This window comes from Budorcas taxicolor, chromosome 19 (genome assembly GCF_023091745.1).
Source record: "Budorcas taxicolor isolate Tak-1 chromosome 19, Takin1.1, whole genome shotgun sequence".
Taxonomy (NCBI): Eukaryota; Metazoa; Chordata; class Mammalia; order Artiodactyla; family Bovidae; genus Budorcas; species Budorcas taxicolor.
In genome coordinates this window covers 43,819,798-43,845,500 of record NC_068928.1, presented here as the reverse complement: position 1 = coordinate 43,845,500, position 25,703 = coordinate 43,819,798, and the positions used below count along the sequence as shown (strand labels likewise).

Sequence of the window (25,703 nt, the reverse complement as noted above, 5' to 3'; positions counted from 1 at the left end):
CTGAATATATTTGGTCCCTGAGTTTAGGACAACTAGTAGTTAGGGTTTAGATTAAGAGGATTTCATCCAAATAATTGTCTTCAGGTCTTGAGTTTGGCTTAAGAGATACCTGTATAACCCATACTGTAAAAATTTCAGACGTGACAGGAGTTTAAAACACTGGCTCTGAGGCTCCTTAGTGTTTCTGTTTTCAAAGCTGAGAAAGTACTTGGTAGAATCATGATTGTTGTATGGAGTGCCCAGAAGGTGTCATAAAACCAAAGCAAATGCTTGGACATGGTTCCATGATAGACACAGACTCTTCATTTCTGTAACAGACATGCTAACCTAACCACAGACCATCAGAGCGTAGCACGGTGGAAGTTTCTGACTGTGTTCAACTCAGGGAATAGGCACATTTTAAAAAATTTAAATTTGAAAGCAGAGAAGAAATTGAGGGTTGTGTTTTTGTTTTGTTTTGTTTTTTAGCTGTACAAAGTACAATTGATCCTTGAACAATGTGGTGGTGAGGGGTGCTGATGACCCCAGTCCCCACACAAACTTATACACCTAAACAATCAGATATTGTGTATAACTTTATAGTCAGTCTTCTATATTTGCAGTTCCACATCCAAGTTGATGTTTGATTGCAGCTGATTCAGTCAGCTGCAAATTGTGTGACATGTATATACTAAAAAAATACCTGTATAAGTGGGCCCTTGTATTTCAAACCTGCAAACCCATATCATTCAAGGGTGAACTGTGCAACCTTTGGGAATAAATTTTCACCCATATGTTTGGTAGCATACTGATGGGTAGGATGGTACAGTAAAAATTGAGAGCAGATACAAGACAGGTGGGCTATGCCAGATGGTAATGATAGTGTATCCAAATTATGAGGTAAACCTCAGTATTTAGACAGCTTAGGAAGAAACAGCAGTAACTGGCTATCCCTATGAATGTAGCTTGGTAGATTAGCAGTACGAGATTTTGCCTTACCTTACTGAGCAAGTTCCTTTCGTTAGCATAGGGCTGAGGAAGGACCACCATTCAGTATTCAGTGTCTTTAAGATCTGCCTGTGATGAATGGTCAAACACGAGACATAACATGTTTTAGAAGTATGAGGGACTTCCCTGGTGGTCCAACGGTTAAGACTCTGTGCCTCCACTGCAGGGAGCATGGGTTTGATCCCTCCTCAGGGAACTAAGATCCTGCATGCTTCATGGCACGGCCAAAAAAATAACGTAGTGTGAAATGTACCCCTAAACCTGTTTTTTTGTTTGTTTCTCATTTTTCTAAACCATTGTGTAGTGCACCTGGAAGTGGTCCCATGTTCAGACCAACCACAGTGGCTATAGATGAAGAAGGTGGAGATGATGAGAAAGAAGAATCAGCAACAAACAGTGGCACAAGTACCACTGCCACTTGTGGCCTGGGCTCTGAATTCTCCACAGATAAAGGAGGCCCATTCACTGCAGTACAAATCACTAATACCGCTGGACTGGTACAGGCTCCTGGGCCAGCTTCTCAAGGCATCAGCTTTGGCATTAAGAATAACCTGGGGACCCCACTGCAAAAATTGGGAGTGTCGTTTTCCTTTGCCAAGAAGGCTCCTGTCAAACTCGAATCAATAGCATCAGTTTTCAAGGACCACGCAGAGGAAGGGACCTCTGATGATGGAACAAAAGCTGACGAAAAGGGTACAGACCAAGGACTTCAGAAGGTGGGAGATTCTGATGGTAGCAGTAATCTTGATGGTAAAAAAGAGGATGAAGACCCTCAGGATGGAGGGTCCCTTGCCTCAACATTATCTAAGTTAAAAAGAATGAAGCGAGAAGAAGGAGCTGGGGCTACAGAGCCAGAGTATTACCACTACATCCCCCCAGCACACTGCAAAGTAAAACCTAATTTTCCTTTTCTGCTCTTTATGAGAGCCAGTGAACAAATGGAAGGTGATAATAGTACACACCCAAAGAATGCCCTAGACAGCAAAAAAAGTAGTTCTCCCAAGCCTAAAGGCTGCATCAAGGTGACAGCAAGCCAAGGACCAGAAAAGACAGTTAGTGAAGTCTCCGAACAGCGGATGGAAACCAGTGCGGCTGAGCCCTCAGAGCCTGGAAGCAAAGCTGAGACAAAGAAGCCCTCAGGAGGGGATGTAAGTGAGCATAGTTTAGAGAGTCAGAGTCAGAAGGATTCAGAGATCCAAATGTGTGAGTCTGACCCTCCTAAAGAAACTTCTCAGGCTACTCCAGCAGGGAGAGAAAGCCGGGAGGGACCCAAACATCCAACCGGTCCTTTCTTTCCCGTTTTAAGCAAAGATGAAAGCACTGCCCTCCAGTGGCCATCAGAACTGTTAATTTTCACGAAGGCAGAACCCTCCATTTCGTACAGTTGTAACCCTTTGTATTTTGACTTCAAGCTTTCAAGGAACAAAGATGCCAGAGCAAAAGGGACAGAAAAGCCAAAGGACATAGGAGGCTCCTCAAAGGACCATCTCCAAGGCCTTGATCCTAGTGAGCTACATAAAAGCCAGGAGGAGGAAGAGAGTGTTCAACATTCTTCAGGAGGCAGAATTGATGCACCTGCTTCAGGGGCTGCCTGTAGCGGCCTAAATAAGCAGGAGCCTGGGGGTAGCCATGGATCAGAGACAGAAGACACAGGGAGAAGCCTTCCTAGCAAGAAAGAACGATCTGGGAAGTCCCACCGACACAAAAAGAAAAAGAAGCACAAAAAATCCAGCAAACATAAACGGAAACACAGGGCTGACCCAGAAGAGAAAAGCTCTAAGGCAGAATCTGGGGAGAAGTCTAAGAAGCGCAAGAAGCGAAAACGAAAAAAGAATAAATCATCAGCCCCAGCAGATTCTGAACGGGGGCCCAAACCAGAACCTCCTGGTAGTGGTAGCCCTGCACCACCGAGAAGACGGCGGCGAGCCCAGGATGATTCACAGCGGAGATCCCTTCCAGCTGAAGAAGGGAGCAGTGGCAAGAAGGATGAAGGCGGAGGCAGTGGGAGCGCCCAAGATCATGGTGGGAGGAAACACAGGGGTGAACCTCCTGCGTCATCCTGCCAGCGAAGAGCTGGCACCAAACGGAGCAGCCGATCCAGCCATCGAAGTCGACCCAGTAGTGGAGATGAGGACAGTGATGATGCGTCATCACGCCGGCTGCACCAGAAGTCTCCATCCCAGTACAGTGAGGAGGAGGAGGAGGAGGAAGAGGAAGAGTCGGGCAGTGAGCATTCCCGAAGCCGCTCACGGTCTGGCCGGCACCATTCCTCTCGTCATTCCTCCCGGCGCTCTTACTCCAGTAGCTCAGATGCTTCTTCAGACCAGAGCTGCTATAGTAGACAACACAGCTACTCTGATGACAGCTATAGTGACTATAGTGACCGGTCACGAAGGCACTCTAAGCGCTCCCACGACTCTGATGACTCAGACTACGCCAGCTCCAAGCACCGGTCCAAGCGGCACAAATATTCATCTTCTGATGATGACTATAGCCTCAGTGGCAGCCAGTCCCGAAGCCGATCTCGGAGTCATACCAGAGAGCGCTCAAGATCCAGGGGCCGTAGCCGCAGCAGCAGCTGTAGTCGCAGCCGGAGCAAAAGGAGAAGCCGCAGCACCACAGCCCACAGCTGGCAGCGAAGTCGGAGCTATAGCCGGGACCGCAGCCGCAGCACCCGGAGCCCTTCACAGAGATCAGGCTCCAGGAAGGGATCGTGGGGGCACGAGAGCCCTGAAGAGAGGCGTTCTGGTCGTCGAGACTTCATTCGCTCTAAAATTTACCGCTCCCAGTCTCCCCACTACTTCCGATCAGGTCGGGGAGAAGGTCCTGGGGAGAAGAAGAAAGAAGACAGCAGAGGAGATGATGGTAAGGGAATAGGCCCACCCTCCCAGAACAGCAGCGTTGGCCCAGGAAGAGGGTCAGAAGGTGACTGCAGCCCTGAAGACAAGAACTCTGTCACCGCCAAGCTGCTATTGGAAAAGATTCAGTCAAGGAAAGTGGAGAGGAAACCCAGCGTGAGTGAGGAGGTGCTGGCCACCCCTAATAAAGCCGGTCTCAAGCTCAAGGACCCCCCACAAGGTTATTTTGGACCCAAGCTCCCCCCTTCTCTTGGCAGCAAGCCTGTCCTTCCTCTGATAGGGAAGCTCCCAGCTACCCGAAAGCCCAACGCCAAGAAATGTGAAGAGTCTGGCTTAGAAAGGGGCGAAGAGCAAGAACAGTCAGAGACAGAGGAAGGGCCTCCAGGGAATAGTGATGCCCCATTTGGACATCAGTTCCCCTCAGAGGAAACAGCTGGCCCCTTATCAGACCCACCCCCAGAAGAGCCAAAGTCTGAAGAAGCTACTGCTGATCACCCTGTGGCTCCGCTAGGCACCCCAGTGCATTCTGACTGCTATCCTGGGGACCCATCCATCTCCCATAACTACCTCCCTGACCCCAGCGACGGGGACACCCTTGAGTCCCTGGATAGCGGCAGTCAGCCAGGCCCTGTGGAGTCCAGCTTGCTGCCTATAGCATCAGACCTCGAGCCCTTCCCCAGTTATGCACCGCCCAGTGGGGAACCCAGTATTGAGTCAGCTGATGGAGCCGAGGATGCATCCCTTGCCCCCCTGGAGAGCCAGCCCATCACCTTCACTCCCGAGGAGATGGAAAAGTACAGCAAGCTCCAGCAGGCCGCACAGCAGCACATCCAGCAGCAGCTTCTGGCCAAGCAGGTGAAGGCCTTCCCCGCTTCGGCCGCCCTGGCCCCAGCCACTCCAGCCTTGCAGCCTATCCACATTCAGCAGCCGGCCACGGCCTCTGCCACCTCCATCACAACTGTGCAGCACGCCATCCTACAGCATCATGCCGCAGCAGCTGCCGCCGCCATTGGCATTCACCCCCACCCTCACCCCCAGCCACTAGCCCAAGTGCATCATATCCCGCAGCCCCACCTGACCCCCATCTCCTTGTCCCACCTCACTCACTCCATCATCCCTGGTCATCCTGCCACTTTTCTGGCTAGCCACCCCATCCACATCATTCCCGCCTCGGCCATCCATCCCGGGCCCTTCACCTTCCACCCTGTTCCACACGCTGCCCTCTACCCTACCCTGCTGGCTCCCCGGCCTGCTGCAGCAGCTGCCACTGCCCTCCACCTTCACCCACTACTTCACCCCATCTTCTCAGGTCAGGACCTGCAGCACCCCCCCAGCCATGGCACATGAGTTAGGGGATAGGAGCCCAGATAGGGCCAGGGAAGGTGACCTATGCATCTTCCTTTGGGGTGTCGAGCCATTAATACCAGCAAGTAGAAGCTGGAATGGGCAGTGTCTGACAGCCAAAGAATTGAGTTTTGGCTTGCAGGGGTGGTTTTAGATTTGAGGTTTGCTTTGGGTTTACTATCAGGGATTTTTTTTTCCCCTTTTTCCTTTTCTGTTTGTCCCTCCCTCTCCTGTTTCTAGGCTAGGGAACACCAGTAAGTGCTACCCACCCCTCTTCAGCAACATCCCCAAACTGTCGAGTTTAGATACTCTCCTCCTCCCTCTACTTTTTATCCTCTGCACTTCTGTGTATAAATTTTAAAACATTTTCCTCCTCTCTGGCTGGCGGGTTGTCCATCTGGTCCTGCCTTCTCAGTGTCTTTGACCTTGGTGACCTTATTTATCCCGAGTGAGGTGGAAAGGGAGTCTGACCTGGAACCAGATGCCACTCAGGCTGTCATCTGATCCACTTCCCACACAAACAGAACCACACATTGGGCACTGTTGTCCTTGTGTCCCTCATCCCAGAAGAGACATCTGCATATCCCAGAAAAGAAGATCGTATCATGAATAGAAGCTGCGGAACAGAGAGGAGCTCATGTGTCCGAAGGGTGTATTTTCTTCTGTCATGTTGATGTTTCCTTCTTAATTTATAGGATTTTTTTAATGTAAAAAATTGCACTGAACTCTATAAACGTAAATGCTGCTTTTTGTAGCTCATATAAAAAAGGTTCCATATTTGTAGTATACTGCAATAATATTTTTTACATCCAGCTCTTTAAGTGATCCTTGTTCTGGTGGCTTTGTGTAAATATGTTTGCCCTAGTTGAATTAAAAAACTTTAAAGGTTATCAAATGAAAACAGAACAAAAAAATAAAGTATTTGTTTTCTGCTAGATGCAAAAATGACTAAGCATGTATATTTTATCAAGTTCATGTATTTTTTGAAGTTATGAACCATAAAAATGTTAAAAAGAGGAACATTGCTTAACATTTTTTTTTGCTGAGACATAATTTGCAGTAAGTGGTGCCGCCAGTACTGGGAGTTTTGAACTAACGGGCTGCAGTCAGCTAGGGGTGTTGAGGAATAGTTTTGACAGTCTCACTTATGTGGTTTGCAGTTTCATACAGAGAAACTGGTGGGCCCCACAGAGGAGGAGAGAGAGATTCAAGAGCTTTATTCTCTGGAAGCAGTGAGATTCAAAGTGATTGTCCTGGGGGATTCCTGGGTTTCCAGGGTGCCTGTCCCAGGCAGTCCATTTGCCTTCCTAGTACTTAGCCCCCTCTGACAAAAATTTTTAATGTGCCTTTTGGGTTGGCTGGAAGCTGTGAAGTAGAAGTAGACTGGAGCGTGGTAGAGTTGGGAAGGTCTTCCTCCTCTTACTGAGAGGTGAGCACAGTTTTAGATTCTGCAGATTTTTTTGCTACATAGTTTCCATGCCTCTACCCAGCTTAGTTTAGGCAGTAAAGATTCCTTTTTTCTTTTCTCCCATGACACTTAGCAGAGGAAGTACGACCTGAATTCCTCTTCCTCCTCTTCTTACCTTTCACCTGGCTCTCAGTCCTAATTAATACAGTGACCCAAAGGTGTTCATCTTGTAGATCTCATCTTCTTTGATGTAGTTAGAACTTCCCTGTTGGGCCTTTCCCTACCTACTCCTGTGGCTAGAATTGGTTGGGTGGTCACCTGACAGGAAAAACAAAACCCTGCGGACATGGGCCAGGGCTCTGTGTTCTGCCTTTCTTCAATTTCCAAGACAGAAAGGCCTTGAGTTCACGTCAAGCAAGTGCTGGGCAAGCGGAGACTCTGTTGAGCCTTCTACCTGTTCAGTGCTCCTCCTCTGATTCAGAAGCATCACTTTTTTGATAAATAGCACTGGAAAATGAAATCATCTGTTTGAAGTGAAGGGACTCATTTTTCTTTGCTTTCAGCCCATGTAAATATTTAAATAATACAGTATTAACATTTTTGTGCTGCTTCCCATTAGCTTGTAGATTGAGCCATACCCTGGCTGCCTCTCTACCTTCCTGGGGGCAGTTTCCTTTAATTTCCACAATAGTGATTTTAAAACTAAAAGGAAAAACAAAATAATCTATCCTTACTTACAAGCATAACAGATTGTATTTAACTTTATCACATATGATAGAGATATATACGCTGTAAAATTAGGGAAAGGAACTTTCTAATAAACCAATGATTTGTGGAAACTTTAGAGTCTGTCGTGATTGTTGCCCCATCCACTCAGTGGGGAAGGGATGGAGTTATGAGTCACAAATAACATCTTGTATGAAGTGGTCAAAGGATAGATTCTTATGAACCAGCTGTTTATGATGTTTAGATTGCTTCTCAAAGCTCACCCTGTGCAAGTAGAAGTGAAAGGTTATGTTGTGGGCAGAAGTGATGGTTAAGTTTCTGTCAGTCTTAGGTAGATAGATGTCTTGGAATGTATATCTCCTTTCCACCAACTCTCCCAGATTTTTTTTTTTTTTTTCTTTTTGGCTGCATTGGATGGCATGCAGGATCTTTGTTTCCTGACCAGGGATTGAACCTGTGCCCCCTACAGTGGAAGCACGGAATCTTAATCACGACTACCAGGGAAATCCCAGTTTGGGGGCTTTTGAGTGGACTTCAGGGCAATGAGATGAGTCACCTGCCTGGCCTTACCTGCCAGAGTCCTGAGTCCTCCAGTACCAGTCCTGAGATATTCTCAACCCTTTACTATGAGTACAGTGCTAGAGAGCTACCTGGTAAAAGGAAGGATGTGGTAATTGTTACTGAGATACAATTCTCTATCTACTCTTCTGTATGCAAAAGGCAGGGGAAATTGTGCATCAAATGCTTACCATAGTGCTGTAGGGATGAATTAGTTTTCCTCTCTCCTTCAGCCTTTCAAGGAACGGTACAATGTCTATTTCTATTTTCCTACTCTTACACAGTTGTATTCTCCCCTTGACAAAAGAGAAGCTATTCAACTTGAACTTTGGGTTGGATGCTCATATCTGCCTATTTCTCTAAAATAGCAAAATCCCCACCCCCAAGTAAAGGATGTTAGAAAATGAAAAGTGGAAATTCTCTGGCGGTCTGGTGGTTAGGACTCTGCATTTCACCACCATGGCTTGGGTTCAGTCCCTAGTCAGGGAACTAAGATCCCCCAAGTCTTGTGGCACAGCCAAAAAGAAAAATGGTGTTCTGAGCAAGCAAGGTGTCAGCAAAGAGGCAGACTGACCTGTAGAGATCTCTGTGTGAAGGTCTGAGCGGCTGCCTGACTACAGCAAGGGTTCTGCTACCTGCCTCAGCCACCTGGGCTGCAACATGGAAGTTCTTCCTCCTCTACACTCTCGGTGACTAATTCAGGCCTTGTCAACCCTTTCCATTCTTGTTTGCCAGGGGTACCATCACCTCCTTATCACGTGTCTGAATTATTGCAGCCTTTTCCTGGCTGGCCTTCCTGACTCTAGAATCTACTGGATTTTCAGAATTGTGGTTCATTTAGTACTCACTGCTTCCCAGTAAAATAGTAAACTCTTGAGAGTACAGGGACCAATTCTTAAACTTCAATTTTTTTTTTTTCTTAATCCCTTAGACTAGTGTTTTATATAGGGAGTTGAACAGTTTCAGTAACATTTTGATTATGTGTTCAAGAAAGATAAAGCAAAATACAATTAATAACAGGATTATGCATCAGGATTTAGCAAGGAAACATCAGAGATGAAGATTTTTCTCTATATCCTCCACATTGCCTAGTTCACTGCCAGACCCATGGTAGTTCAGCAATTGTTGACTTTATGAAGCCTTAACGTTCATTGAGAGATTCAAAGACTTAAGCTGATGGGATGGAAAAATGAGAGCAATGTGTCAGCCCTCCTCTGCCTACTATCAACCCAGCTGTGTCCCCAACAGAACTCCTACAAGGAATAGAATCTTTATTGAATACCAAAACTGTCCCTGAATCTGATCCTGTTTGAATTAATGATACTACCATCCTACCAGCCAGCCACCATAGCTGTGAATTACTTTGGACACTTCCCTACCACATGGCAGTTGCTGATTGTGTAATCTCTGCCCTCTCCTTTGCTCCTGCCACCAGTACCCTGGTTCAGGCCTCATCACCTTTAACTGAGAGGATGGTAGGCACCATCCATCTAATCTTCCCAGTAAGTCCTGCCTTTTCCAATCCCTTCTATCCATAGGTAACTAGTATGATTCTGATTGGAGCACAGTTGATCATGTATCTTATTCTCTAATTTGTTAATTAAAAAACCTACGATTCTCCATCTCCTATGGATTAAAGTTCAGATTTCTCAGACATTCAAGGACCTGCAGTGATGAGACCCTAGCCTTCATTCCACCCTCATGCCCCAGTCCTCTCCCGTGTTGACTGCTTACCTCTATAACTGACCTCTGTGTTCTGCTCTCTGTTATTTCCTGTGTTGAAAAACCCCTTCATTCTCTGACAAAAGGCAATATAGTACAATGGTTAAGAACATGAGTTAAAGCACAAATGTGTTTGACACATAGTTTTTGCCACTCTGTACACTTGGACTATTTACCTGAAACTCCGTGCCACAGTTTTAGCGTTTCTAAAATGGACATAATAGTAGCTAATTCATAGGGTTGTTATGAAGAAGCGGATAATATAAATGACTTCAGCTAGGCATCACCCCTACCTTTCTCAAGGCATTTACTATTCTGCTGCAGTTATATGTGTTCATGTCATGTCTTAACTCTCTGGACTAAGTTTTTTAAGGATCCTTGACAATTGTCTTTGTATCTCTTACCACTCAGTGCCTTGAACAGAATGCTGCTGCTGCTGCTGCTGCTGCTGCTGCTAAGTCGCTTCAGTCGTGTCCGACTCTGCGACCCCATAGACGGCAGCCCACCAGGCTCCCCCGTCCCTGGGATTATCCAGGCAAGAACACTGGAGTGGGTTGCCATTTCCTTCTCCAATGCATGAAAGTGAAAAGTGAAAGTGAAGTCGCTCAGTCGTGCCCGACTCTTAGCGACCCCAGGGACTGCAGCCTACCAGGCTTCTCCGTCCATGGGATTTTCCAGGCAAGAGTACTGGAGTGGGGTGCCATTGCCTTCTCCGTGAACAGAATGAGAATTTATTAAAAACCTTGGTGAAGTGTGAGTTAATCTGGGGCTACACAGGGTACACCAGTAATACAGTTCCACTCAGTTGAGGACGGGGAGGGTGGAAGGTAAGTACAGGACTAAGTATTACATGCCTGCCGTGAGCTTGGCACTGGGAATTCAGCAGTGAAGGAGGCCCAGACTAAAGTTCAAGGTGCTTCTAACCTAGAAAGGGATAGGATTTTGAGCTATGTGCTCAAAGGAGGTGAATTATGAGGACAAAGGTGGTGCTGAAGGGCCCGGGGGAGTTGGGCGGGATAAGATGATGGTTAAGTTTGATCAGAAAATTTAACAGCCTTGGTAGTCCAGTGGAATCCACCTTGCAATGCAGAGAACTTGGGTTCGATCCCTGGTTGGGAAACTTAAGATCCCACACGCCGAGGTGCAACAGTTCCCACACCGCAACTACAGAATCCGTGCACCACAAGGAAAGATCCCAGATGACGCAACTAAGACCCAACGTAGCCAAATAAATAAAATATTTAAAAAGAAAACATGAGCAAAAGCAATGTGACTATGTTCTTTACCCCAGCAGATCTCTTAAATTTCCTTCCTGACAACCTGCTTTTTTGGGAGCCAGTAAGACTTGCTTGGCACTCCTTTTCCTCTGAACATCCGTTAAAAAATGCCCTTTCTGCTCAAAACTACTCCTTTTCTTTCCACTGTGGGAGCCTGCATTTGCATCCTCCAGTCCTCAGTGCCTGCTATTATTCAGTCTGTCGGCAATGCCTACGGTATGATGGGCTCTTGGCTAGGTCCTGGGGCACCAGAAAGGAACCTCATTCTCAAGGGACCCGTGAACTAAATCCAGTGAACAGACCATGACAAAGCACTGTGATCAGTGCCGCACCTGTGTGTGTGAACCCGAGTGCCAGCCCGAGGAACTGAGAGTGGCATCTCCTAGGCAATGACCCCACTAGAATCAAGTCTTAGTGATTGGACAAGAGCTCTGTCACCCAAGGAGTTAGACCTGCCTTCAACTGAACAGCTGGTGCAAATCTCCGAGCCTGTGAGCCAGAACACCCTGGGATGACTCCACTTTATCCCCATCTCCTCCCTTCAGCCAGGATCCATTCACCACCCCTCCCCCAGCACTGGCTACATTGCTGCGCCACATTAAGACTTGGCCCCAGATGGAGGATGAGTGAGGAAGCTGTTGTGCCAATATGACTGACTGAAGCTGCCAAAGATCCTAGAAGGAGGAAGTGGATAAGTGCCTTATTCTTTTAAGGATACAGCAGCCTCAGGTCTTATCAGGGGCCAGGAGCTTCCTCGCTCCTTCCCCCACTTCTGACCAAGTCACAGTGTTCCTTGGCAGTGCAGGGAACTGTGAGGGGGGAGGAGGACCTGTAGAACTGGGCTAGAGTGGAGGCGTGTTGCACTATCCCAAGCAGGAAGCAGTGGTGGTTTAGACTAGCATGGTGGTAGAAGAAATGGAATGAAGATTCAAGAGACATTGTTGAAGAGCAGAACCAGCCGGACTTGATGATAAAATACGTTCAAGAAAAGGGAAGAATTGGCTTTCAGCCATAAGCATCCACCCCCAGGGTAGACTTACCCTCTTCCCAGCAACCCTAGAAACCATATGGCCCAGGACTCTGCCTACTACTCAGCAAGTAGGTTTCAGCTTGATAAGAAAAGACTTCCTGTGGTGGAACTGAAAGGGGAAGCTGCTAACCCATTACTGCCTAGGAGGCTGTGGGAGAAGGAAGATGGCCAGAGCTCTGTGTCTACATCGTGCCCTCTGGCTTCTGGAGTGGGTGCAGCTGCTCTTGGGACCTGGTGCTGTGCCTCCAACCTGGGCCTTGAACCTGGATTCAGTGCAGCTCACCATCTACACAGGCCCTAATGGCAGCCACTTTGGGTTTTCACTGGACTTCTACAAGAACAGCAATAGGAGGTGAGCCCTGGGAAACTCCCCCACCATCACTGCTTCTGTGGGTCCTGAGTTCCCCATTTGTGATAGAGGTTGAGCAAACTGATTTCCAGGGTCTATTTGGGCTGAGTTCTTGTTAGGAATACCAGGGTGTCAGCAAGAGGCACCAGTGGGGAGCTGAGCAGAGCAAAGACAAAGGGGAGACCAATGTTGATGCCTTGTTTTTTCCTCAAGGGTCAGTTTTATGACCCACTCCACCCTCATCCCCTTGAAATACAGAAAGGAGCACATGTCTTAAGTCGACCTGCAGAACTGTGAAATTGTCTGTCTACTCCCACTTTGCTTTTCTATTCTAATCCCCTCAACCCAGCAAAACGATTGATATTTGAAAAGAAGCAATAGAGCATTATTGGTTGGGGTTTATCAGGCTGCAAATTCAGACTGCTAAAATTAGAGTCCTGGCTCTTTCTCTCTATAGCAACAACCCTGAGCTAGTTCCTTATTGAGTTGGACACCAAGGTCCAGCTTCAGAGCATAACAATAGCAGATGAACTTTAAGTATCAGCACCTTGGGGAGTTGCCTCTGCTGAAGAGGGCCACCTCCCTCAAAGCTCCCCCACTTCCAAATGTGGCCCAGGAACAATGACCAGTCAATGAGGAGTGTGGAGGGAGGGGAGAGGTTAACGGTCTGACTCTTTCAACTCCAGACAGTTCTGAGGGTCTTTCTCCCTCCAAAGTTCCCAGGACATTGACCCATGGCTGTTATTCAGTCTGAATCTCAACTCAATGGCCCCTGCCTGCTCCTGCTTCTCTCTCCTTTTCATAGACTGGTCTCATGGGCACTACTTAGTAAACATCCTGCAAACTAAAAATTACAGCATTTTTGGAGCCCTCATTATGTATTATTTGGCTGGCACTGGCATAAATGTTTTTCATGAGTTTATTTCATTTACTTCTCCTGACAGCATTGATTGGTATTGTCCACCTTTTATACACAGTAGAGCTGTCATTTGAACCTAGATCTACTAGAGTCCTTAGAAATGTCAGCACCCCACCACCCACTTTACCGGTGCCCACTAGCTTAATATTTCCTGATTAAAACTGGTTCTCAGAAAGAGATCTGATGACAGCTTAGACAGGAACACGGTGCATGTAAACCCTTGGCTTTTCGTGGCAAGTGTTGGGGAATGTAGATGGTGTACAGAGTTTAGGAGGTCTCTTAGCAAGGCTGTCAAATCCCTCGTGTTCAAATCGAACCTAATGGTTATATTCTCAGTTTTATCCTTAATTTCCTCGGTTACTGATGGGTATGTGACTTTCCTCGCTGGGAGTCAGTTTCAGTGGCCATAAAATGAAAAGATTGGCTTCTGTGGTCTGTGTCGTCTCACTGAGAAAAGATCCAGTGACCCTCAAGGCACACCGCCCTTCCGAGGAGTGCTCCCGGCACAGGCACTGGGGCACGGGGTACCCCAGAATCCACGGAGCTCTCACCCAGCTTTCTTATGCAGTGTGTCCGTCGTGGTGGGCGCCCCACGGACCCTGGGCCGCAGCGAGGAGGAGACCGGCGGCGTTTTCCTGTGCCCCTGGAAGGCCGAGGGCGGCCAGTGCATCTCGCTGCCCTTCAACCTCTGTGAGTCTCGCACAAGAAGAGAAAGGGAGGGGTTACAAGGAGCGCGGACAGCCGGGCTTCAGCACCCTACTCTCTTCTTGTGCCCTCCAGATGATGAAACGCAAAGCATAGGCACCCAAACTTTCCAGACCTTCAAGGCCGGGCAAGGACTCGGGGCGTCGGTCGTTAGTTGGAGAGACAGCATTGTGGTGGGCGCTACCGGACCGGGATCAGGGAGCAGACGGAGGGCGGGGACACGTGGAGGGAGGAACCCGAGTCCCGCCCCTTCCCCACTCTCCTCTGGCTCTGCTTCAGGCCTGCGCCCCCTGGCAGCACTGGAACGTCCTAGATAGGAACGAAGAGGAGGCTCAGAAGACGCCCGTAGGTGGCTGCTTCGTGGCTCAGCTCCAAAACGGCGACCGCACAGAGTACTCGCCCTGCCGGGCCAACAAAATGAGCCAGTTTTACGAGAGAAATTATTTCAGTGAGCTCCTCTCTCCGTTTCGGCTCCGCCCACTCGCGGCCGTTATCCATTAGCCCCGCCCTTCACCCGATCATTCCCAAATCCTGCTTGCAGTCTGGGGTCTCCCAGATAGCCTAGTTCCTGACTCCACCCCCATATCCTGCCCACTGGATGTTGATAGTAGGCCACGCCTCCGTATTACCCTGTGGCCCCGCCCTCATTTGACTCCGCCTCCCGGCTCGGCGCCACTCGTCAGAGCAGGCTTCTTCGCTGACCCATTCTTTTTGCCTTCTCTAGGAGAGGACAGGCGTTACTGCGAAGCCGGCTTCAGCTCGGTAGTCACTCAGGCGAGTAGGGAGCATAAACGGCGTGGGGGTTGCCCCCCAAACAGGACCCTCTCTCACCTTCAGAGCTTCTATTTCAGGCTGGGGAGCTGGTGCTTGGGGCTCCTGGCGGCTACTATTTCGTAGGTACGTGCCCATCCGTACACCTCCCTCCCTTCTCTCGACCCGGGCAGACTCCAGGCTCCTGGGCGCCCATACCAACTGTCCCACGCGCCCTAGGTCTCTTGGCGCGGGCTCCAATCGCCGATATCATCTCGAGTTACCGCCCAGGCAACCTTTTGTGGCACGTGCGCACCCAGTTCACCTACGACCACAGTCACTTACAATACTACGACGGCTACCGGGGTAACGTGGCACCTCCCTTCGAGGCTTCCCAGCACTCAAGCGTCACCGCCGGCCCTGTCCTACCCCTGTAGGAACGCCCCATTGTCAACTCTGGCTGGCCAGCCCCAGGACTAAGGCGCCCCCACTCTGCTCAGGCAGCTCCCTCTCCCTACCCTCTGCAGACAGCCCAGCTCCCAAAGGCGAGCATGTCGACTTCTCGAGCTGAATTCGCTTCGCGGCCTCGGGCAGGTCTTGACCTCTCGGTGGCCTCAATTTCCCCGTCTCCGCAATGCAGAGTTTGAACTGGGTGGTCTCTGAGTCCCCTCCGTTCTCACTCGGGCCCCTTCCCTGCTTCACCCTCCCTGAAGGACTAATTCTCACTGTGTCTTCAGGGTACTCGGTGGCCGTGGGCGACTTCGACGGAAATCCCAACACTACAGGCAAGAAATTCACTTAGGGGTGGGGTTTGGGGAGTCCCGCCCGGAAAGGAGCACTTCCAAGACCGGCATCTCCCTGGGATGCGGAACGGCGGGCGGGAGGCAGGTGGGGGTTCCAGACACCTCACTTTCTGGTCCCGACTCTCCCCAGAGTATGTCTTCGGTGCCCCCACCTGGAGTTGGACCCTGGGAGCGGTGAGTGCCCTCTGTCCACCCCTCACTCATTTCACTCTTCAGCCTGAACCGTGCCTGCCCCCCCTCCAAACTTCCTGCCCTGTGACATGCTCCTGTACGTTTTCTGAGCAGGTGGAAATTTTGGACTCCTACCACCAGATGCTGCACCGGCTGCATGGAGAGCAGGTGAGGATCAGGTGGGGGTGGCCAAGGCAAGGGAATTGAGACCCTGGAATATTCCACGAGACAGGGTGGTTTCAAAGTGTGAGTATGAGTACAGAAATTAAGGTGTGCCCCATTTCCTGCAGATGGCTTCATATTTTGGGCACTCAGTGGCCGTCACTGACGTCAATGGGGATGGGTGAGAAGCCAGGCGCCCCCACTCCTACCCACTTGGGTCCCAAATTACCAGAGGTGTTGACTGCCCTTGGTCTCCAGTCTCTTCCTTTCCCAGCCCTCACTCACACGTGACCACTGAGGGGAGCGGGAGGGCAAGGATGGGTAAGCCTGGGCTCAGGCCCACAGCATCCCTCTAGCCCATCCCCACATAACCACCTGTTGGGCCTGCAGGAGGCATGACCTCTTGGTGGGTGCACCACTGTACATGGAGAGCCGTGCTGACCGCAAGCTGGCCGAGGTGGGGCGTGTGTACTTGTTCCTGCAGACTCGAGGCGCCCGAATGCTGGGGGCCCCCAACCTCCTGCTGACTGGCACACAGCTCTATGGGCGATTTGGCTCAGCCATTGCACCTCTGGGCGACCTCAACCGGGATGGCTACAACGGTAAGGGAAGAGAGAAGGGGTTTATTTAGCCATGACAAAGATCAGAAGGGATTTATTTAGACATGACAAAGATCATGGATTTGACCTGAGGGCAGGGGGAGACAGGAAGGGCTTTGAGCAGGAGAGAGTTAAAGGAGACCAGTCGGGATTTGTTTGCATTAGTCCAGGCAAGAGATGGTGACCACTGGGATGTGGGCTTTGGCAACAGAGTTAGAGATGAGGGTGATTTCTAGATAGTTATTACTTAGATTATTAGAACTTGATGGGTGACTGGAGGTGGGGCTAAGAGAGAGGAATTGGGTGAGTGGTGGTGCCCTTCACTGCCCGAAACTCAAGTCTTGCCACAGGCCTGAAGAGAGATCAGCAGTTCAGCTCTGCTCTCGTTTGGTCTTTTTCTTTTTTTGGCCATGCCACACAACTTGCAGGATCTTAGTTTCCCAATCAGGGATCGAACCCCATACCCCTGGCAGTGAAAGTACGGAGTCCTAACCAGTGGACCGCCAGGGAATTCCCTGGACTTGTTTGATCGTGAAAGGCTTGGGAGCCTTAGGCAGACGTATCCAGAGAACAATTGGGTGTGACTTCCTCCATTTCCAGCAGAGAGGTCTGAATGGGAGATAGGGGCTTGGGGAGGGTCGATAAGGTCCTGGGAGCTTGCACAGTGGGAAGAGGCCCAGAAGAGAGCCCTGGGGAGCAAGAGCACTTAGGGGGGACTCCCAGAGAAAGTAGATCTAGAAAGGAGACAGAGGGATGTTCAGAGGGATAGGAGGGAAACTAGGAGATCTGATGGCCCAGAACTCAAAGGAAGAGTGCTGGAAGCAGAAGGAAGCTGGGTCAGTGGCTCCAGATGCTGCTGAAAGATACAATTAGATGGGGCTGGAGAAGTAAGTATTCCTGGGCTTTAGCAAGAAGGAAGTCATTGGTGACAGTGACAAGAACCAATTCAGGGCTAGTATGGTACAAAGTATGAATGAAGGTGAAGATTTGATGGCAGCCAAAGTAGACTGCTCTTTCTACCTGTTTGTGAAAGGAGAAAAAGAAAAGTGATTACTGAAAGGAGATGAGGCTCAAAGGAAGGCTATTTTAATTGTAAAGACTATGGAGTAGGTGGAATGTGGAGGAAAATGATCTTGTGGGGAAACAGGGGCAGGGAGTGAGCTGGAGGTGGGTCCCTGCAGTGCCTGAGAGATGCAGGGCTGGAATGCTCAGTCTAGTGGCAGGTGCAGGAGGGACACTATTTCTAGGGTCAAGAGGGGAGAAGAGCAAAAAGCACAACAGTTTGGTTGCTTCTGTTTGAGAAGGAAGTGAGAGGCGGGGAGCTTGATTGAATGGAGAAAGTTTGAAATAGGTGCTGAGCAGAAAACCCCGAGGGACAGCTAGGCATACACGGAAGCCCCTAGTGATGGCTGGAGGTCAGGAATTCATGGTGCCCAATGTGGTAGGGTCTGGCCAGGACTGGCAATGGGGCGGGATGACTGAGGATATGGTGAGGGTAATTGAATGTTTAGAAAATATCTGGAGAGATGGGGAAGCCAAAGATCAGGTGACTGGATGAGACTGTGTTCTGAGTCTATCAGAAAAGTCAGTAGATCTTTAGAAGAAAAAAAAACTGCACAGAAAACATACCATGAAGTCAGAAGGCAAGGGAAAGACAGTTACAACATATATATCAAAGATCTTAATTGCCATCACATGCAAAGAATTCTTACAGATTAATAAGATTATTAATGATTGTTATTAATGATGATTACATTTTCAAGAGTGGTCATTACAGTTATTAGTGATGACAACCCCATGGTGTGACCCTGGGTTTACATGGTGGAAGTGGAATGCCTCAGCTGAAGTGGGGGCAAATATTTAGCAGGTCTTGGTTACTTAATCTTCTGGGACTCTATTTTCTCCTTTAAAATGGGAATAATAATGCCTAGTTTTCAGGATTAAAAGAAATCAGGACAATATATTGTCCTCAATAGATAGTGAGGGCTGTTAGGCTGTTTTTACAATAATCTGACTTGATGGGTCTTCCTCCCATCCAATTGTAAACTCCTGGAGAGTGCGGCAGATGCCTCCTTGACCTCCACATTCCTCTCCTGGTTCCCTGGGGTCTGCCTAGAGAAGGAGCTCAGGAAAATGTTACAGGGCCTGGAGAGACTGGATAACAGATAGCTACTCCCTTTCTGTTGTTCTTTCCAGATGTTGCAGTAGCTGCCCCCTACGGGGGTCCCAGCGGTCAAGGCCAAGTGTTGGTGTACCTGGGTCAGAGTGAGGGGCTTAACCCATCCCCCTCCCAGGTCCTGGATAGCCCCTTCCCCACAGGCTCTGGCTTTGGCTTCTCCCTTCGAGGTGCCACAGATATCGATGACAACGGATACCCAGGTGCCCCTGGACTGCCTCCAACTAGACAGGAAGGGCCCTTGGGCATTAGCTGGAGATACTAAGATACACAGCAAGGGGCTTGAACCTGACCTGGTGCCCCACTGAGAACTCTGTGGGTTGGGGGGCCAGATCAAACCTCCTATGGGGGGAGGTAGTGTGGGAAACCCCTGAGAAAATGAGACGAAGACCCCATAACTCTCTAATTAACGATTCTGACACCTCCCCTCCTTCCCACAATGTCTATAGACCTGCTTGTGGGAGCTTACGGGGCCAGCAAGGTTGTGGTATACAGGTGAGCGCTGGCTCCAGGGGTGGGATGGGGAAGAACCCACCCCATCAGAGACTAGGTCAGGAGGGGCCACCAAGGCAAGCCTCCCAATTCCCACCAGGGCTCAGCCAGTGGTGATGGTCACTGTCCAGCTGATGGTGCAAGATTCATTGAACCCTGCCGTGAAGACTTGTGTCCTGTCCCAGACCAGGACCCCAGTGAGCTGGTGAGGAAACTGAGGGTGTGGGTCGGGCAGGATCTGGGACCTCAGCCAGGCAACCCTAGCCCCTGAGCCCCATTCATCTCTCTGCAGCTTTAACATCCAGATGTGTGTGGGAGCCACTGGGCACAACATTCCCGAGAAGCTGCGTGAGTAGCACCCTGGGGACAGGAGGCAGGTGGGCCTGAGCTCCGCTGGAGGCTGGCCTGGGAGACTCTGACATGCCCCGCTTGCCTGGGCCAGACCTGAAGGCCGAGCTGCAGCTGGACCGGCAGAAGCCCCGCCAGGGCCGGCGGGTCCTACTGCTGGACTCTCAGCAGGCGGGCACCATCCTGGACCTGGAGCTGAGAGGCAGACACAACCCCATCTGCTCCACTGCCATGGCTTTCCTCCGAGTATGCCCAAGCTGGGGGTGGGCAGGGCTGGGTGTGCAGAGCCTGTTACTCCAGCCCCAGGGCATGGGGCCAGGTGCTCCAGGGGTGGTCAACGGGACACACAGGGTAGGTAGGGTACGTGGTAGCAAGATGGCCCATCTCTTGCCCCCTTCCCTAGGATGAGGCCGACTTCCGGGACAAGCTAAGCCCTATCGTGCTCAGCTTTAGTGTGTCCCTGCCGCCGGAGAAGGATGGAGGAGCCCCTGCTCTCGTGCTGCATGGAGACACCCACATCCAGGAACAGGTAGAGCTGGGCAGGTGCAGGCAGGGGAGGGGGAGGACCCCTGCAAGATTGTCAAGGTTTGGGTTATTGTCCATGCTGCTGCTGCTGCTAAGCCGCTTCCAAATAGACATCCAAACCTGGATGTCACCTCTAATCTCTGGTGTTACTCTAAACCCTAATGAAAACTGCCAAATCTCAATACCCCCAAACCCTCATATAAACCTCAGATGTTGACATCACCTCTAAACTCTCATTTAAACCCTGATGTCTACTCACTCATCTCCCACCTGAGAGCTTCCACTTCTCCACGCTTTTGTTTAAGAGCTGTGATTTCTTTTTTTCCTCAGTTTGGAAGAGGAATATTTGCTGATGGTATCCAATTCAAGAACTGAGTTATAAAATCTGGAAATACATATTAACAGGAAACATTGTTAACGTTTGATGGATTTCCTTGCAGAATCAAAGCCCTGACATCATCCCAAACCCTGAGGCAAACTCCAAAGCTCTGATATCATCACCAACCTTTTCTTCTCAAACCTTCTAATTCCCCAAACCCCACTGTGACCCTCAAACCTACCCACCCACATGACATGTCCCCTCTAGACCCGCATCATTCTGGACTGTGGGGACGATGACCTGTGTGTGCCGCAGCTGCAGCTCACTGCCAGCATGTGAGAAGATCACCCACTGCACCCCCACACCACCCACTGCCCCCCAACACCACCCACTGCCGCCCCACCCCTCCCTGTCTACCCTGACGACAGCCCCTCCTCACCTGGATCCTGAAACTCTGGCCTCAGCCCATCTCCTCATCCCAGACCCTGGGCTTGGACCCAGCCTCCTTGGCTTTACTCCCTTCTCAACCACCACAGGAAGGGCTCCCCACTCCTAATTGGAGCAGACAACGTGCTGGAGCTGCGAATGGATGCAGCCAATGAGGGTGAGGGAGCCTATGAGGCCGAGCTGGCTGTGTTCCTGCCTCCTGGTGCCCACTACATGAGGGCTGTCAGCAACATGGAGGTGAGCCCCCACCCGGGCGTCCATGGGGACCTGGGAAGTGTGGGAGCCTTGATTCTCATCTCCCACCTGGAGCTCCCGTTTCTCTATGCTTTTCTTCAAGAGCTCCAATTTTTTCCTCCTCTAATTTGGAAGAGGAATATTTGCTAATGGCATACAATTCACAAACTCAATTATAGAATCAGGAAATAACTGTTAACGGGAGCCACCGTTTAGATTTGGTTTTGGATTTCCATTAAATTTCTGCTGTTAAATTTGGATTTCCTTGTGTTCTTTTTTCTCGACACGGATACTTACGCAGGTGTATATTTATTTTTTATTTTACTGATGCAGTTTATAACAATGGAGTTACCCTCCATGTGATGTTTTGTGGTTTTCATTTTTTAAAAATCATTAAAAAAGAATAGTAATACATACAGTAATATACAGTAATACGTAAACAGGAATGTGACAGTCCTTGAATTCCACCTCCCCTTGAAACTCTCCATCCCACCCTGGGATCCTCCCCACCCTGACTTTCCAAGGGAGCTTAAATATATAAGGGATGCTGTGTAACCATCTTCTTTCTCGGAACTGCTTCTCTGAAGGGGTTTGAAAGACTCATCTGTAACCAGAAGAAGGAGAATGAGACCAAGGTGGTGCTGTGTGAACTGGGCAACCCCATGAAGAGTAACGCCCAGGTGAGGCCACTCAGGCCTGGGTGCTGGGTCTCCTCTACCAGGGGTTCATAGACAGCTGGGTTTAGGGGGCTGGGTTTGAAGTCAGATGGCTCCAGACTGGAATCCTTGTATTCTCACTCCCTGCCTGTGTAGTCTTGGGTGAGTGACTCCCTCTCTGAGTGGTCTTCAGGATGAGGACTGGAGGTCACATTCAGAGTGGGCATCTGGACAGTGACTCTGGCCCTCCCCATGTCTCAGATAGAAGTCACGATGTGGGTGAGCGTGGGGAAGCTGGAAGAGGCTGGGGAGCAGGTGTCCTTCCTGCTACAGATCAGGAGGTATACTAGACTGGGGGGCACTCCCTCCCCCTGTCTAATCCCCACACAGAGACCCTCAGTTGCCCGCCACACAGAAGGGTTCTCTGGGAGGCATGCTCTTTAGACTCCTCTGTTTCCTTTCTTCCTCAGAGACTTGTTTGAGTTTTGGAGCCCTAGAGGAACTAACCTTAGTGTGGTGTGCTGTTTGTGGAGTTAGCTCTTCCTGAGCCCTCTGCTATTCTGCCCTCCCTCCCCTGACCCCGCCCTGAGAGTCCTAATGTCCACTGGGCTCGTGTCCCTGATCTGTTTCTCCTCGGCCTCCTTCCTACAGCAAGAACAGCCGGAATCCAAATAGTGAGATGGTGGAGCTGGATGTGCCAGTCCGGGCAGGGGCCCACGTGGAGTTGAGAGGGTGAGAGGCCAGGGAAACAAAAGGGAGTTGAGAGGCACAGCCCTGAGGCTCAGGGGGTCCTGGGCAAACCTCCACAGGCAAGTCAGGTGATCAGGCTCACTCTGGGGTCTCGGGCCTCTGCAGGAATTCCTTTCCAGCCTCCCTCGTGGTGGCTGGGGAAGAAAGCAATGGGCAGAACAGCTCTGACAGCTGGAGCCCCAAAGTGGAGCACACCTACGAGGTAGGAAGGAGGCTCTGGGCCCCAGGCTGGGGTAGGAGGGTCCCAGAAGCTGGTTTTGGTGCTGAGCCTCCTAACATTCTGCCACCACCACCCCGCCAGCTCCACAACAATGGCCCTGGTACTGTAAGTGGTCTCCGCCTCAACCTCTACCTCCCCAGCCAGTCCCAGGCCTCAGACCTGCTCTACATCCTGGATATTCATCCGCAGGGAGGCCTTCAGTGCGCCTCAGAGCCCTCTCCCAATCCCCTCCAGGTGAGAGCCTGCGTGAATCCCTAGCCATCAACCAGGGCCCTTGTGGGAGGGCTGGTAGGTGGGCAGAGCGTGAGACCTGAGGGCCTCTTTGCCTTCTCAGCTGGAATGGAGGCTGCCCACCCCCAGCCCTTCCCCAGCCCATCACAAGCGGGATCGCAGACAGGCAGTCCTGCCGGAGGAGAAGCAGCCCTCAAGGCTCCAAGATCCAATCTTGGTGGTGAGCAGGCTCTGTGGTCTCCAGCTGGGGCCACCCTGGGGCCCAGAGGCAGAGGGGATGGGAGGCAGAGGAGAGAGAAGGGTGTGGTGGGGACCTCGTATGGGTCACCTTGGTCTCACAGGGAACCTCCAGGTGAATATGAAGGATTGTGCTCGTCTTGTGTCTGGGGTGGGGTGGGGTGGGGGGGGCACTTGTATATTTCAAGGTATCCAGTACATTAAAGAAAATAAATAAATGCCAAAGCAGGGTTACAATAAGGCTTAGTACTGAACGCTATACGATTGACCCACTTCTTCCAGCCCTTTCCCTGTATCTCTGGGACAGTGTGAGCAATCCCATTCAAAGATAACGTCCCAAGCTTGAATCTGAGGCCCTTCCCGACAGGGAGGCCTGGCCCAAGCTCTTCGACCCCAAGCCCCCTCTGACTTGGGTCCTGTGATGGGGGTGATGATGGATCAGTAGGGGCTGGGGACCCTCAGAGCTGCGACTCGTCCCCTCAGAGCTGCGACTCGGCGCCCTGTACTGTGGTGCAGTGTGAGCTGCAGGAGATGGCGCGCGGGCAGCGGGTCATGGTCACGGTGCTGGCCTTCCTGTCACTGCCCATCCTCCAAGAGGTGAACCCGGACGCGGGTGGGCGGGGCCTTCTAGAGGCGGGGCCTGAGGTACTTGGGGAGGAGGCGGGGCTTTAGGGGCGGGGAGAGAGTGAGAGCTGGGTTTAATTTGGAGCTGATAGAATTAGGCCCGGGCGGATCTCCCTACAGCGGAGTCCGAGGCCGGGACTCTTGCAACCAGCAGGCCTCGTGTAAACACCTTTCACCTCCACCCCATACAGAGGCCCCTGGATCAGTTTGTGCTGCAGTCGCACGCTTGGTTCAACGTCTCCTCCTTTCCCTACTCCGTGCCTGCCCTCAGCCTGCCCAGCGGGGAAGCTCAGGTGGGTGTGGAATGGTGGTGGCAGGAAGGGTCCCCCGGGTCTCCCATTGGTCTTCCCCTGAGTCCCTGCCCAGCCGGGACTGCCCGGATCTGAGAGGTGGGACAAGTAGGTGGCTTGGCCGCAGGTCACCGGCTCGCAAGTCTTGAGTCTCTGGGAAAGGCAAGTGTCCCGGTGACTGAGGAGACCCGTGGGTCTCCCCTCAGGTGCAGACGCAGCTGCTTCGGGTCTTGGAGGAAAGAGAGATTCCAATGTGGTGGGTGCTGGTAGGTGTGCTGGGCGGCCTGCTGCTGCTCACATTCCTGATCCTGGCCATGTGGAAGGTGAGGCGTGAAGCAAGGTTGAGGTGGTGTTGGGGTGGGGGGTAGAGGAGGTCAGGAGGACAGGCAATCCCACAGGGAGGCAGAGAGAGATGGTGGCCCAAGTAGATGACCCAGGGTCCATCTGATTTCCATATCCACTATTAGAATGTCACCTTCCAGAGGATCTCTTCCAGGGCACAGGTCCCTGGGAGAGGTGGCACCTGAAATCCTAAGGCCTTTAGACCCGTTTCCCCTGAGAGCAGGAGTCCCAGGGACAGAGTCTTGCCTTCTGGAATCCATTGACCCCTGAGAATTTTCACCTCCTCCCTGCTCAGTCCCTCCCCCAGAAGGACCCAGGTCTTCCTGCTCCGATGTGTCCCTGGTGGGTCATTCCCTCCTCTGCCTCTGGAGAACACCTGCACTGTTCTCAAACTCACTCAAGTATCCAAACCCTAGAAAGCCACAGTGCTTTTAGGGAAAACATACATTAGACTTATAATAATCAAATATATACCATCACATGCTTGAGTCATATAGAGACATAATCAACAGTACTTCAGAAAAGTTCAGGAAATGAAAAGCAAAATGTTAAAATTCTTTTGTTTCATGCATTATCTCTAAATGGGAAATGCCTCCACTTGATCATATAGTGGGGATCGTGTTGGTCCAGGCTGAGGACCTCATGGCTGGCTGGTTTCTAGCATACATTCTCCATTGCTGCTCTGGGGCTGAAAAATCACCTTTACACCCCATCCCTGGCCCCTGTGCACCCCCCAGGTTGGCTTCTTCAAGCGGAATCGTCCACCCTTAGAAGAAGATGATGAAGAGGAGTGATGAGCCCACACATCTCTGTTCTGGCAGCAAGGCTGGGTGTGATGTTGTGTCCCTTCTCCAATGAGTGCCCCCCCATCTCTGGTTACCCAAGGCTGGGAGGGTGACATTCTAATAGTGGAGATGGAGATCAGATGGACCCTGAGTCATCTACTTGGGCCAGCATCTCTCTCTGCCTCCTGATGTCCTCTCTCTCCCATCAGAGCTGAGTCACCCCCTCTCCTGCTGCCTAATAAAGAACTTGGAACCCAGCTCCACAGCATGCTGCCTCTTCTTGGGGGTCAGAAGAGGAGAGGGGCCCAAGGTGATGTTTGGGCTGAGGAATCTAGGACTGGAAGAAGTGTGAGCAGAGAGGTCTCTGCCAGGGTTAGGGTGCAAATTACTGTCTTTGGGGAGTATCAGGAGTGAGAGAGTAGAACAAGGGAAAAGGGATGGCAGAGCCTCCAAGTGAGACTGGAGGAGAATGGGGTGTCTCAGGGTGGTTGAGTTAGAGGGAGGTTGGGCACATCAGAAAAGGGAGGCTGAGTCCCTGGTGGGTGAATTTAAACAATATTTTTTTCCATGATTTTGGAGGAAATAAACCCCAAGATGAGTTGAGAGTTGAGGTAATATTCTGTCCCCACTCTCATAAAAGAAGGTCCTTAAAGCTGTAT

General features: G+C 50.7%; 2 protein-coding genes across 4 annotated transcripts in view; both read left to right on the top strand.

Moving 5' to 3' along the window:
- GPATCH8 (G-patch domain containing 8) overlaps positions 1-7,402 on the top strand; it is a 93,077-nt gene extending 85,675 nt beyond the window's left edge. For all 3 annotated transcript variants that reach the window (XM_052658410.1, XM_052658411.1, XM_052658412.1), the window contains one exon: positions 1,292-7,402. In XM_052658410.1, the coding sequence (XP_052514370.1) occupies positions 1,292-5,192 (3,901 nt within the window). In that variant the 3' untranslated portion in view covers positions 5,193-7,402. The remainder of the gene's footprint in view (positions 1-1,291) is intronic.
- A 4,672-nt stretch (positions 7,403-12,074) lies between these two features.
- Positions 12,075-25,228, top strand: ITGA2B (integrin subunit alpha 2b). Its single transcript, XM_052658420.1, has 30 exons — positions 12,075-12,262; positions 13,747-13,868; positions 13,959-14,056; positions 14,163-14,331; positions 14,608-14,657; positions 14,735-14,780; positions 14,874-14,999; positions 15,371-15,418; positions 15,567-15,610; positions 15,722-15,775; positions 15,898-15,950; positions 16,160-16,371; positions 18,565-18,747; positions 18,994-19,039; positions 19,137-19,241; positions 19,329-19,384; positions 19,479-19,630; positions 19,788-19,913; positions 20,496-20,563; positions 20,765-20,912; positions 21,497-21,589; positions 21,827-21,906; positions 22,217-22,297; positions 22,421-22,517; positions 22,617-22,769; positions 22,870-22,986; positions 23,487-23,600; positions 23,819-23,920; positions 24,124-24,240; positions 24,997-25,228. The coding sequence occupies exons 1-30, from the start codon at positions 12,075-12,077 to the stop codon at positions 25,051-25,053; spliced, it is 3,105 nt and encodes a 1,034-aa protein (XP_052514380.1). The 3' UTR covers positions 25,054-25,228.
- Positions 25,229-25,703: the final 475 nt, after the last annotated feature.